The 13,209-nt window shown below is 45.2% G+C and overlaps 2 protein-coding genes across 3 annotated transcripts in view; both read right to left on the bottom strand.

Moving 5' to 3' along the window:
* Positions 1-4,156: 4,156 nt before the first annotated feature.
* On the bottom strand, positions 4,157-10,656 carry herpud2 (HERPUD family member 2). 2 transcript variants are annotated; one of them, XM_047340999.1, is made up of 10 exons: positions 10,513-10,656; positions 9,419-9,523; positions 9,119-9,341; positions 7,394-7,471; positions 7,005-7,112; positions 6,456-6,619; positions 6,132-6,257; positions 5,682-6,017; positions 5,475-5,586; positions 4,157-4,973 (listed from the first exon to the last, which is right to left on the bottom strand). In XM_047340999.1, the coding sequence occupies exons 3-10, from the start codon at positions 9,263-9,265 to the stop codon at positions 4,752-4,754; spliced, it is 1,293 nt and encodes a 430-aa protein (XP_047196955.1). In that variant the 5' UTR covers positions 9,266-9,341; positions 9,419-9,523; positions 10,513-10,656; the 3' UTR covers positions 4,157-4,751. The 2 variants fall into 2 exon arrangements, with proteins under 2 accessions (XP_047196955.1, XP_035020108.2); XM_035164217.2 differs by having other exon boundaries at positions 9,119-9,523.
* A 1,236-nt stretch (positions 10,657-11,892) lies between these two features.
* Positions 11,893-13,209, bottom strand: part of pkdc (protein kinase-like domain containing) — a 2,203-nt gene continuing 886 nt past the window's right edge. The window contains exons 2-3 of the mRNA XM_035162459.2: positions 13,032-13,209; positions 11,893-12,642 (exon numbers count right to left, since the gene is read on the bottom strand). The exon at positions 13,032-13,209 is cut by the window's right edge and continues 207 nt beyond it. Coding sequence (XP_035018350.2) covers positions 12,000-12,642; positions 13,032-13,209 — 821 coding nt within the window. The 3' untranslated portion in view covers positions 11,893-11,999. The remainder of the gene's footprint in view (positions 12,643-13,031) is intronic.

Raw genomic sequence — 13,209 nt, 5'->3', positions numbered from 1 at the left:
CCCCGATCCCAGAGTCTGTCTCCAACTGACGTCATCGGCACAAGATGGCCGCCTTCACATCTGCGCATATTTTGGCTTCATTTCTGGAGAGTGGGAGGAAGTGGAGACGTGGCGTCCATCTTTTTTTTTTTGTCTGAATGACGCCATTCATCCATTTACACACACACACACACTTATCATTTTCGGGTTCAGTATCTTGCCCAAGGACGCACTGCGTAGAAGGGGGGGGGGGAACTGGGATCGAACTACATTAGTGGACAACCCACTTCAATGTAGTAAAGTTCACGGGTCAGAACGTCAACGACATTACATCAAAAAACATCTTTTAAATAAAGCTGTTCACAAAAGTACGATACTTTGGAATCACAAGTTTTTTATCCTAAATTCTTTAATCTCTAATTTATTCCATCATCTTGATAGAATTATTCCTGCTGTTCTCCCAAAACACACCGAGGTCATTAACTTGATACCAAGATGATAATAAAATAAAAGTTTTTGCTGTTTCCTTGGGATTTGCTGACCTCATGCTTTTATTGAAGAATCCTGATGAAGCAACAAAAAAGTTAGAGAAGGTTAAGAATGACGAAACAAATGATTTCCCACCAAACACTCTGCAGCCCTGAGGAGTTGGTGAATTATTAAAAGCTCTTACCAGGATGCACCTCGGCATTAGAATCCATCACGTATCATAACATTCTGCAGAGGAAGCTGTGAGCGATGTGCGCAGGAATAAGAGCAGCGACGTTTCACATTTACATTTCAGACGCTTTTATCGGCAGCTGATGAATATTTGAACGAATCAAAGAATCTGGAATTTTTAAAAGGAAACATGACGTCAGACTCAGCTCACACACACACACACACACACACACACACACACACACACACACACACACACACACACACACCAACACACACACACACACACACACACACGTACAGTATCGGCTGTGTGGACTTCACTGCATGAAAACCCACTCGTGCGCCTCCGTCTAAACACAGACACGCTCGTCTATCACCAGAACCATCACCCGCCACCACAGACGAACTGACGGATCGATGGCTGGACGTTAGTCACCGTTTCACCAGGAAGAAGGCCCCACTTCGGCCCTGATAAGAATCGGTTACATCCTTTCGAAAATAAATAAATAAACAAATAAATAACATCCATTGCGGCCGTGATTGGATTAAAGAGAGAAGGGAAGGGCAAGACGAGCCCGTGTGAGGTATGGCCCAACAAATTGGAGCTAACAGTCGGGCCAGAGAGTCCATTTTGGGGCATAATTTACACGGTGAGGAGCATGAGCTGAATCTAATGTCATTTCCATCAATTTTGCATTTTGGCCCTTTTTTTCCTCCCCCCCCCACCCCTCTGGGCTTTTAGCGGTCGTTTGAATCGTCTGGCGGAGGACAGCCGGCGAGCATTACAATGTCGGGGACGACATTTAGCGCGGCAGCAGAGTGAGAGGTGCTTCTTTATGGCGTGGTGACTGGCTGCAGGACGGCAGCGTGCGCCCACTGATGCACCGTCCCGCAAATGGCCAAGAATATGCTAATGGGGAGAGAGCACCGAATTGCCCCAGACAAGCCACTTAATGGATGTTTTATCTGCAGGTCGAGAGTCTCATCTGCTGCGATCCGTCCTGACAAGACGTGCCAAGTCAAATTTAGCGATAAAGCACTTTTAACAAACAGGCCACAAAGTGCTTCGGGGAGGACAAAGGACACGAACACACACAGGAGTTTGTGGTGAAATGAGAAACCTGTTGGCAAACAATGGGAAATCGTTTTAGCGGAAATACGCCCTGAAAGCAAAGTTGCCCGAGGACAAACGGAGACGACAGGACTTCCTGACGGAGCTCGGAATGATTTCACGTGCTGCCCGCAAACCTTTGGATTTCTGCTCGAGTACGAATCTGCAGAAAGTTTCTAAAAACCAGGTTGGACGCGAGGGCAGCGGTTCACATTCTGATATTTATGAGACAACGTTTTAATAATGAAAATACGATAAAAAAAACTAAAATCAGTGGTGAAAAGTAACTAAATATATAATTGAAATACAAGAGCGGAGCATTTGTATTTAATACATCTACTCTGATGAAAGATGGACGACATGACGGCTCCCAAAAGAGAAGCCAAGTCATCTCAGTCGCCCCCTGGTGGCTGGCTGCAGTATAGGTCATAAACCCTCCTCCATGTTAGCAGATGGGACATGGACCAAACTAAAAAAAATATTTTTCTGAAGGATGGTTTATGTCATTCAGTTCTTTTCAGTTCGGCTGGGGAATAAAAAGCACAAATATTTGTAGATATATGTAGTGGAGTAAAAGTACTTGAACTTGAAAATACAGTACAGATACATCAGAAATGTACTTAAAGAAGTGAATACTTTGTTATATACCACCGATGATACATGAGTGATGAGCTAAACACTAATATCTGTCACAGTTTTCTATATTTTCCTGATCTTTGACCTGTAGCTCCGCCCCTGATTCTCCCCGTCAGTCATCAACGACGTGCACCTGAGACCTGAGGCTCCATGAAGCTGCTGTGCACGAGGATCAGGGAGAAGTTTCCACTGGGGAGTTGTGGAGGTTTGTGTTGTGTTCTGGTCGTTTCCACTCGTTCCCAGTGGTTCCTGAGTGCTGCAGGCTCCACGTGATGGAGCAGTAACAACTGGTGCCGCAGTGCATCAGGTGTCCATCTCCTCCCTGCTCCTCCTGAAGCGTCTCCTCTGCGGCCTCGGTGGCAGGTGTCCAGCCCAACTGCTCCCTCCCCACAGACAACGAGGCCTGATGGCCGGGCAGCGAGCCGGCCGCATAACAAGGACTTATTACGATGATGAAATGTCCTACAAGGGCTCAAACACCCTCTTAGAGAAATCTCTCCCACAGATAAGGGGAGGCTAACCTCGCCCCAGAGCCGCGGGAAAAATTGAGGGGTGGTGGGGGCCAGGGTGTGGGGGGGGGGATCCTAACCTGATTGGATGGGTGGCTCGGAGGGGGCGCCCGTAACGAAATCAAATGGCCGTCAAGCCGCTGTCATGCATAATTAATTGGGCCTTCTACGACCAACTACACAAAAATCCATGGTCATTCGATTAGGGGGTTTTGGAGGACTCTCTGAAGTGCATCGCTGTCTGAGCCGCTTCCTCGCTCACCTCGATATCTGTGAGGACAGCGTCGGAGCTCGAACCCAACACTGTCCAACTGCAGCGTCCGACCGACACGAGGCCCCGCACTTTCATTGAGTTCCCCCTCAAAGCTCAAGGACACGTCCACTCCGGAGACGTGGAAGATCTGCTGACAGCGACTGAAAACCTCAAGCAAGATCTGAGCAGGTGAAGAAAACACATGGTCCCGTCCCCCCCGTCCACCAAACAGCTGCACTTCACCGGGACACTGTCCTTCCTATTTGTCCCCCCCGGAGCCAATAATGAGCCTGTACTACATTTCTGGAAAGATTAAGATTCAGTGTGTTTTAACAGAGACATGAATGACTGGAAGTTTATTTTACTTGTAAAGCGTCAGATCATGACACAGAGAGACCTTACAAACTGATGGAGAAACCCAACGAGCAAACTGTGGAGAGAAATTTATAATTTTTAAGATAAGATTAATTGAGAATATAAAAACAGGGATGAAATTTCATGACTGTGGGAACCCCAGACTCACAAGATACCACCACCCATATCCTTTTTTAGTTCAGTGGGAGGAAGTGGAGATGTTAAGTCTTATCTTCTGCATGAAAAACCATGAGCACAGGTTTTAAAATAGTAAACAGAGTATTAACTTTTTTAATCTCACTATAATAACGTTTTATTTGTTTACTTTCATTTTACTTGAGTTTTTTTTTTGTCTATTTTAATGTAGGATATTGAACTTCTTTTTAAACCATCGTTACTTTAAATGAAACATTCTGTAACTTGCTTTTTGTAAAATGTATTTTCTTAGTATTAATGCTATGATAATTGTACTCATTACAGATAATTCAAAATATAAAAACTATGGTCATCAGTTTTTAATTAAGAAAACGATGTTTAAATCCTTCACACACACAAAGTACCAATCTGAAGGAACTGTAACATGAGTGAATGGCGCCACCTGCAGGACATTAGACAAACTACAGCACAGGAAGTAAAACACGACAAACAAAGTTTAAACTGCAGCAAGATTTTTATTCAAAAAGCATATATTGAGGAATTAAAGATGCATATACTTACATGTGTAAATACATTAAGTGGGAAAACAATGTGCTTCAGTAGCTGCAATGTCTATAAGCACATCGAGTGCATACATGAAAATGTCTTTAAGAGATGTGGTTTCACGTTTTATTAAAGACAAACATCTTCCCACGGTTTAAAATGGAAGACATCTCCCTCCAGCGTCTCTCTCCATCATCACGTCGCAATGAATTCATGATCAATAACAGAAAAGAAAAACTGAAGCATTTAGTCCAAAAACACAGCTTGATATTTCTTTTTTTAAATGTTCACGTGTTCCACTAAACTCCTGCAGAACTCACACAGCATCTTCAGAGTCGTGGTTTTAAGGATCCGTCCGTGTGTCGGCAGCAGGTAGAAGGTTTGTAGTCGAGCAGCTGGAGTCGTGTCAGGTGTCCGGGGACAGAAGGGTGTGTAACCGCTTTCAACCACTAGGTGTTTCGAGGAAACGGGACATTGAGGACCATAGAGGGGAAGGTGGGAACTGCTGTAGAGCGACACCTGCTGGCAGGAGGAAGAGGGGGTGTACCTAGTTGGCCGGTTGGGGCCGTCCCTCTGGGATGAGCGAGGTGAAGAAGGTGCTGATGAAGGACCACATGGTGGTGAGGAAGCCTGGCTCAGGGAGAGCAGGAGCAGGAGCAGCATCACCAGCATCACCGGCAGCGGCAGCGGCAGCGGCCTGGTCCTCAGGGCCACCGCCTCCTTCCTCACCGCTGTCATCGTCCTCCACCCCCTCGTCCATTAGACGTTCCTGTGACACACATGGACAGAGAGAGGCGAGGTTACAGAGACACACACATTACTGAGGACATGATGCTATGTTGGATTTGTTTTTTCAGCAGGAAAATACCCCAACGATGATTTGAATAACATCTGATCCTGATTTTAAAGTAATGTGCAAGTTCTGTTGTGTGATTGTCACAGTGCATCTGAGTTCGAGGCGGCAGACTCAAGTCATTCTATCCTCGGAGCACAGGAGGTAAATATAGTAGCACAGAATTAAACTGCAGTTACTAGGTGTCCTGTGTATTCTGTATATTTTAAAGATGTGCAGATAAATCAAAGACAAAACAAACACTGGATCACAGCTAAAACAATATTCTGATGCAATTAATAAGCTTGTTTTTTTGTCATGTTGCAGCAAAGTTTACACTGATCTGATTAAATAACCATCTTTTCTAGTTGTTTAAATATTCAAAACCTTATTCGTTTTGAAGATGAATTTAAAACCTGCCAACATTCTCCAACCCACCATTTCCTGAATGTCCTGATTCCTCTCTGCTTCCTGCTGAGGAGCCTCCGGCCTGTCTCCTCCTCCGAGGTTCTGCTGCTCCGGCCTGAAGGGAAACCAACCGGCCTGGTGCCTAAAAAACACACAAACAAACACCTGGGTTCAAAGTTTTATCTGTGAAGAGACGACTTTACTTTGGTAAAGGCACCGAACCAAGCGCAGACTCACAGGTAGACCAGAAGCATGGCGCCGATCACCATGACGAAGCGGCTAAATGAAGAGTAGAAGTAGACGATGCTGAGCAGGACACCGGCGCGGGACACGGTATACAACCAGTCCAGCCAATCGCGGTTCAGCTCGTCGTCGTTCAACACCGCGCCGCCCTGCGCGTTCATCTGGATGTTGGGGTTGGCGGGCTGGTTCTCCGGTAAAGGGTTGGGGGCGGGGTTAGGTCCCAGCGGCGGCTGCACGGCCTCATTGGGCTGAGCCGCCTGATGGGGCACGGACGAGGGAGAGGGGGGAGGGGGGTCGCTGGGAGGCTGAGAGGCAGCAACTGCAGCTTGGCTGAGAAGACGAGGGGAGGAAGAGGCAGAACAGAGAAAAGGTCCATAAACTGCTCATCTGCACCAGCAAGTGTGATTTAAAGGGAATCTTTCAATATTCATCTCTTGAACTTACTACTGCATGTAGTACTGGCGAGCGTACATCTGCTGCCACCACAGCATCTGCATGGGCATGTACATCGGGTGGGGGGGCATGTTGGCAGGGAAGCCTCCTTGTAAAGGGACCTGAGCTCCGTCTGGCCTGAAGAAGAACATCAATAATGAACAAGATGCACAAACAACAGCAGCAGTAACAACAACTCACTACCACTATGAACAGAGCTCCTTTACTTTAGAAATTAAAAACATGTATTATCAGTAAATCTAAACTATGACGGAAACATCAATTGTTATAACGTCTTACATATGTTGTGCGTTGTGTTATCAGAGAGTGTCTTACCACTGAGGGACACCGGGGGGGCCCTGAGGGTTGAACTGGGGGAAGCCGCCGCGATACCTCAGTCCGTCATAACTTTCAGGGAGAGGGGGGGAGGAGGGGGAGGCTGACTGACTGTCCTGATTGGGCGTGGTGGCGGAGGAGGCGGAGCCGGCACTGCCTGAACTCTGAGTGACGAGATAGATAAAAAAACAAACAAGAACCATCACCAGCATGTGGGAAACAGAATATTTTATATTGATAACGACATCTTAGAAGTTTTTTGAAAACTCCATATTGTTCAGGCTCTACTCTATATTATGTCTTCTTCAGGGTTTAGTTGTGTATAAAAGCTGCCGGCAGTAAATATGAACAGCTACATCCTCAACGTGGCTCAGCAGCTTCCATAAATGTTGACAAAGTCGAACAAAGCACCATTTCAGTGTGTTTTCAGCCTCCGTGTGTCCTGTAATGAGGCTCAACTCCAAACAATGGAGCTGTCACACACACAGAAAACTGTTGGAGGCCTTTATGAAAGAGGAGGATGTGGGCGCCCGGTGGCAGTCTACTCACGCTGGAGTCAGAAGCAGAAGAGCTGGCCGTGGAGGGGCTGCGAGGCATGGGCGAGCCTGGGGGACTGTGGGAGGCGCACACTAGGTGCATCATGTGGTATCCCTCCTGCTGTGGGTCGATAAGTTCAGGACACGAGCCGGAGTGGTGGGAGGAGGAGGAGGAGGAGGAGGAGGAGGTGAGGGCAGAGAGACAAAACCAGGACAGAGAGGGAGAGGGTTAGTGTGGAAAGGACCAGAACTCAGACACACAGTCGCCCTTTGTTGACTGTGGATCAGCTATTGTGTCCCTGCTCCAGTTCCTGAACATTTGCACAGACACAAAGAATCGATTTGCAGGGCGGCCAAACTAAACTACATCTGTGTGAAACGTTGTGCATCATCGGCCGTCACCTTTCTGAGCACATCTCGGAGCTGCAGGTGGTCCTGAAGGAGTCTTCCTGAGTACACCAGCCGCTGGTCCTTGGACAGCTACAACACAAACAGCAACACATGGGGGGACATGAGCAGTGGGAAGACAAATGTGTCTTCATTGAATCATTAAAACACACAAACAGCAACAAGAAGGTGCATTCAGGTGTCTCGGTCTTTTCTGTACCGTGACTTTATAAATATACATATACGGTGTCTTTCTATGTGACGCTTTAAATCTGATATGTAATCTAGTAGCTCTTGGTTAGACGTAAACACAAACACTGGGTGGAAGTGATACTGCTCCGGGCGCGGGAGCAAACCAGGGACTCGAGCTAAAATTAACCCCTGAAATCCTTGGAAGTGTTTATCGGGCTGAGTGAGTCGACTGGAGCCGGGTTATCACCTGGGAGGAGTTCAATCTGTCCCTGAACCTGTTTCACTCTCGTCCCAGCGGCTCGGCTCGTCCGTCTCGTTGTTGTTAATGTCGGGTGTGAGACCGGAATCATGTCATCATCCAATCTCACGTTTAAATTGAAATGTCAATATCTACAATATCCACAACCGCTGAGCAAACTCCCTTCGCTGACGAGGATAATGTGACGGTGACTATTTCCTCGACAGCTGCTTTCAAGGTCAAGAATGTTGAACCACAACAACAAACATGTTTTGAGGAAACACCTCCAGTGAGCAGCCCACAGCAGAAACTCCTTCATATACACAACCTCTCATGTTTGTTATCTCCACCTATAGCTATAGGGGAGGAGGACTTTGTTGAATTGTATGAAATCTAATGTGTCAATGTGTGTAAAGCAATTTCACACCTTTGGATTGGATTAGATTAAATCGATTAGATTTTAAAACTTACTCAAAAGCCAGAACTTCTCCTCAGTGGAGAATCTTTGTGTCTTTTTAGGAGGAGAAATTTGTGCCTTAAAGAAACGACAGCTGTCGATTGTCTTCACTTTAATTGATGCTGAGATTTTTTCTTGTGGTTTATACGTTTGAAGGAGTAGAAACAAACACATAAACTTAATATCCTATCTTTAAATGTGCAGCACCATCTATATTATCTGGAAAATGTAAGAGGGGGCAGCTGCTTGAGAACAAACCAACACAATGAACCTGTTAACACGTCATTACACAGGAGGAAGACTTCTGTATTGTATTCATCACATGACTGGAACATACAAAGCAGAGTTACGAGCAGCAGAGTGGATTATACTGCAGGAGTGGATAGTCAAGGTTTCACCCCCCCACACTTTAAAATCTTTTACTATATTGAAACTGATTTTAGTCCATAAAAAGTCCAACACTACACTAGAACATCTATCAACCCGACAGAGGGATGAATTATCACTGCTCAAAAAATGATTATTCAATGTGTCAGTTTCATTGTTTCATAAAAAGTTCAGCTGGTTTCTAACTGAATATTTCAATTGTTTAGAAAACTGTCAGTGTTGAGTAATTATTAAAGCAAAAATTAGAAATATTTGCTGGTCTCAGCAAATTAAATGATAATGAAAATCATTTTTGGTACAACTCTGTTTGTCTTTTGGTAAACTTTAGTCAAAGGCTGAATATTCTGACCTATTTCTGACACCAACTAAACATCATCATAATCAACACGAGTGATTTCAAACTGCTTTTAAAGTAAATGTAGCTTAAAATCTGAACAGAGAAAAGTATCAGGAGCCCTGGACTCACCGGCTTGCTGGGGTACACGTTGGAGATGTGACTCTTCAGCCTCTCCACGGTCCAGTTGAGGAAGCAGTTAATGGTCTGGTCTTCATACTTCTGGTTGGGGGCCTTAAGGACCAGGGTTACAGGACTATCAACTGCCCCAGAGTCCATGGCTCATATTACTAGCAGGGTGGGGCTCTGAAGAACCGGAGCTCAGGAGAGCTTTGTGTCACGACTCAGGACTGACCTGAGGAGAAACTGACCCTCAAATCTTTTCCATTCCGGCCACAGAAATAAAAACACCTACAACAGTCCCTATCGTACCTGGGGGGTGGAGTTCCCCCTCTACAACCTCTGCTCCATCTGAAGATCTGTGCCGGTTTGCAATTCAATCAAAGCTGCTCTTCTGTGGCCACAGCTCCTGGATTTCTGGAGGAAAAAGAAGAAGAACGTCAGTGTCCTTGCTACGAGAGAAGGGAAATATATATATACACACCTTCGTTTTGCCCATTTTAAAGCAAACATGTTAAATGTTTGTGGTGTTTTTTTACTTTAATTCCAGTCTTACGCTGTAGTAAACAGAATATATACATATATAAGTTTGAAAACAATTTGTAAGGCTCAGAGAAATCATCATGGTCATTTTCCACTATTCTGACAAATCAAATAACTTATCGATTCGTCGTTTGTGTCCATTTTGGAGGAAAAATACCAAACATTTGTAAATCTCTTCTTCCAGTCTTACACAGTCATAAACAGAATAGATTTGTGTTATGGCCAATACAACATATCTTCTATTTACTCTTCAACATCTTCAGAGAGTCTTAAGGGTTAATTAATATAATTAATAATTAATATGCAACTTTCCCACTAATTTCTGACTTTTAAAAGTCCAACCAACTCATGAACTAGTGGAACGAGACCCTGAGAACAGCAGCCTCGACCAGCCCAGCCGGTTCTTCACGGTTCTTCACGGTTCTTCACGGTTCTTCTATGAGTGATGTGATAATGTGCTGAAGGTGGAGGCAGCAGCTGAGCCCGGACACCTGCCCTGTTGCATCATGTTCACAGTCAACTACCAAAACAACTAACTACCTCCACATCACCACGAGTCAAGCTAACCAGCAGGCTCCAGAGGTAACTAGGGCTAACGAGTCTGTTAACCAGCACAGCCCCCCCCGGGTTCACACACCGACACATCCACCGTGTCCAGCCCGGTTTAAAGGGCAGCTCCCCCCCCCCTGGACTGTTTATACTCTGACCCCGGCCATGGAGCCACGGTAGCGGAGTTAGCTCCTCGGCTAACGCTAGCTAGCTTCTGCGGAGGTCTGCTAAGCCCAGGTCCGGACTGACGGACCGTGTCCGCGGTGACAACGCGTCCACCGGCCGGACTGGGTGCACTGACGCCGGGTTATCACCTCTGATGGGGGTTAAATCTGCTGCTGAGCCGGTTTCACTCGGGTCCCGTCGACCCGCGGCTGCTCGGATCCTCCGTCCTGTTGTTGTAAATGTCGGGCAGTAAGGGCAGCAGCTCGTAGAGGCACTTCCGGTGTCAACAGAAACTGCCACTGGTGTGTACTGGCAGCTGCCTTTACACACCGGCAGCTGCCTTTACACACTGGCAGCTGCCTTTGTTGCCTCTGTTCAGCGTGGCATCAGAGGCAGATTCCTCCCAACAGTGTGGCAGCTGCAGCCCCAATGCAGCCTGGCAGCAGTGTGATTTCAAGTTTCAGTTCAATGACACAAAAAAAGCGAAGCATTTACAGCATTTAAGCAGAATCGGTACAAATATGACAAAGAAATCAGATATGAACGAGCAGGTTTCCCAACACAAGTGGAGAAATACAGATCAGTTATTCCTGGTGCTCAGAACAGTAATACATATTCATAAACTACGAATAAATCTCAGGGAATGAGTCACAGCCAGCGGTAGTTGCCCTCAAACAGGGTGGCAGCTGCCTTTACAGATCAGTGGCAGCTGCTATTGCCACCGGAAGTGCCTCCACGAGCTGCCGCTGCCACGGTTTGAGCTCATGTCTGGTGTGATACCGGAAACACGTCATCATCCTCCCCCAAAACAGCTGATCAGATAAATAAATAAAGCACCAAAAATGTATTATTATTTATATAATAATAAGGTTAAATCTTTTTCAACCTTTAAATAATGTTCTAAAATCATTTTGTAAAGGTTATTGTCATGAAGCATTTAGAAAACATTAATTTCCTTTGTATGATTAAATCTTTTAAAATGTTCGTGATGTTTTAAAAGCATTTTGTTTACGTTGTTTTTCATGAAACATTCTGAAAATCTTCAAGTTATGTTCTCTGAAGGTTATTTTGTGAAACTTATAAAGACCATTTTTTAAACAGATAAACCAATCACTCAAGCTGTTGTCAAAACATGTACATTTGTATACTTATATTATTTTTCACTATACTTTTTTTATGTAAACTTGTATTACTTATTCATTTGGTGTAATTATAAAGCACTTTGAGACAACACCTGTTATTTTCAAATAAATGATTTTTGACTTTATTTGATTGACTCTTGTTACTAAAATCCCTTCGTACTAAAAAGAGATAAAATCTGTAAATAATATCTCTACCATCCGAGGACTCAGTTACTGTAGCTACAGTATGGGTCAGTTTTTCAGATATAGATGCATCCCAGTCCTCTCTCATCCAGTTCTAAACATTGTTAATTCCAGGAAACATAAAACCATAAACAAACAAAACCAGTGGTTGCAGGAACAAATTAAAAGAAGTTCATCAACTATAACAAGGATAGACGGGAAAAGCTCTTTTAAAAACCTTTATTCATCCAGAAACGGTTTGATAACATTTTTTAAATATGTGAGGGATTAAAGATGTGTGTTTATTTTTCTATATACAGATTTCCAGTTGATCACCTTTTAGCCACACGCTTGCTCTTCTGTCTGGTGCTGGAATTTTCTGGCTCCGGTTTCAGTTTGTGTAAAACCTCTTTCGTCAGCTGTTTACTGTAGCGGTTGATCTTCCAGCTTCCAGGCATCCACCCCAACAGAAAACGGTGGAAATCTGTCCAGGCAAACACAAACATCTCCCTCCACTCTTTCTCCAGGGCAGCAAAGTCCACATCTTGTTTCACAGCGAGCTTCAGCTCTGTGAAGTAGAAGTCCAGTAATCCTTGCGCCCTCCTTTCACACTCCTTTTCGTTCATGCAGCTTCCTAAAAGATAAACCACGTCCTTCATCCCACAGCCTCCACCGACATACTGAAAGTCTACAGCTGCCACGTCCTGTCCGCTCGGGGAAAAACAGAAGTTGGCCAACTTGGCGTCTCCGTGAACGACGGTCTTGAAGCGACATTCGTTGAGTATCCTGTCGATGTCGCCGGCTGCCGCTTTAAGCTTGGCGTCGTCCATGGCCTCCAGCTCATCCGGCCGGGTCTCCAGGTGCCAGTAGGTACCGACGGGCCACAGCCCCTCTGGTGCCGCACCCAGGAACAGAGCATGGAAGTGGGCGAGCCAGCGGAGGCAAGCCCTTATCTCTCCGTCCTTCACGCTGGTTCTGCAAAGGAAAACAAACATTTTGTTTGCATTTATCCAGCCTGAAGTGTATTTATTCTCCTATTCATCATGTCTCGCTCTGGAGAAACACAAGAGTATATATGTAGGATGAAGAAAACAGACATTGGCACTTGCAGTTTCTTATTCTTTTGTTACAAACCTTTAGATTATTTATCATTTTTACTCCGGCACATTGAATTTTACATGTTAAAAAGTCCATAAGGTTGAACATCTGCCCTTCTGTTTTATTCTGATGTTACTTATGTCCACATCTAATGACCAGAGGAGAAAGGTTTGCTGTTTTAACACAGAAGCCCAAAGGTTTAAAAATGCAATGATTTCCACATCTATTATTGAGGAAACTAAAAATACATGATTTTGTCAGCGTACCTCCTCTGATCATAACCAGCCACATCCAGATCCTCCAGCACGATCAGCATCTCGTCTCCATGGGAACAGGCAGCCAGGCAGGCCGGGATGCGACAGTTCTGATTGGTGGAGTAGTTCTGGTACCAGTGTGTCTCCACCTGATAGGATGTCACTTTACGCCTGTGGGAGCGGTCTGTGT

Source organism: Hippoglossus stenolepis, chromosome 8 (assembly GCF_022539355.2).
Source record: "Hippoglossus stenolepis isolate QCI-W04-F060 chromosome 8, HSTE1.2, whole genome shotgun sequence".
Classification (NCBI taxonomy): domain Eukaryota; kingdom Metazoa; phylum Chordata; class Actinopteri; order Pleuronectiformes; family Pleuronectidae; genus Hippoglossus; species Hippoglossus stenolepis.
Note: the sequence above shows the minus strand (reverse complement) of the source record. Positions and strands in the feature narration are given on the sequence as shown.

Bases quoted from the DNA above. Each gene is read 5' to 3' on its own strand.
- herpud2 (XM_035164217.2), bottom strand. From the start codon at position 9,265: ATGGACTCTGGGGCAGTTGATAGTCCTGTAACCCTGGTCCTTAAGGCC. The intron at 6,258-6,455 runs GTAAGACACTCT...GTTCTTCTTCAG, and splicing joins CCCCCCGGTGTCCCTCAGTG to GCCAGACGGAGCTCAGGTCC. The intron at 6,018-6,131 runs GTAAGTTCAAGA...TCGTCTTCTCAG, and splicing joins CGCCAGTACTACATGCAGTA to CCAAGCTGCAGTTGCTGCCT.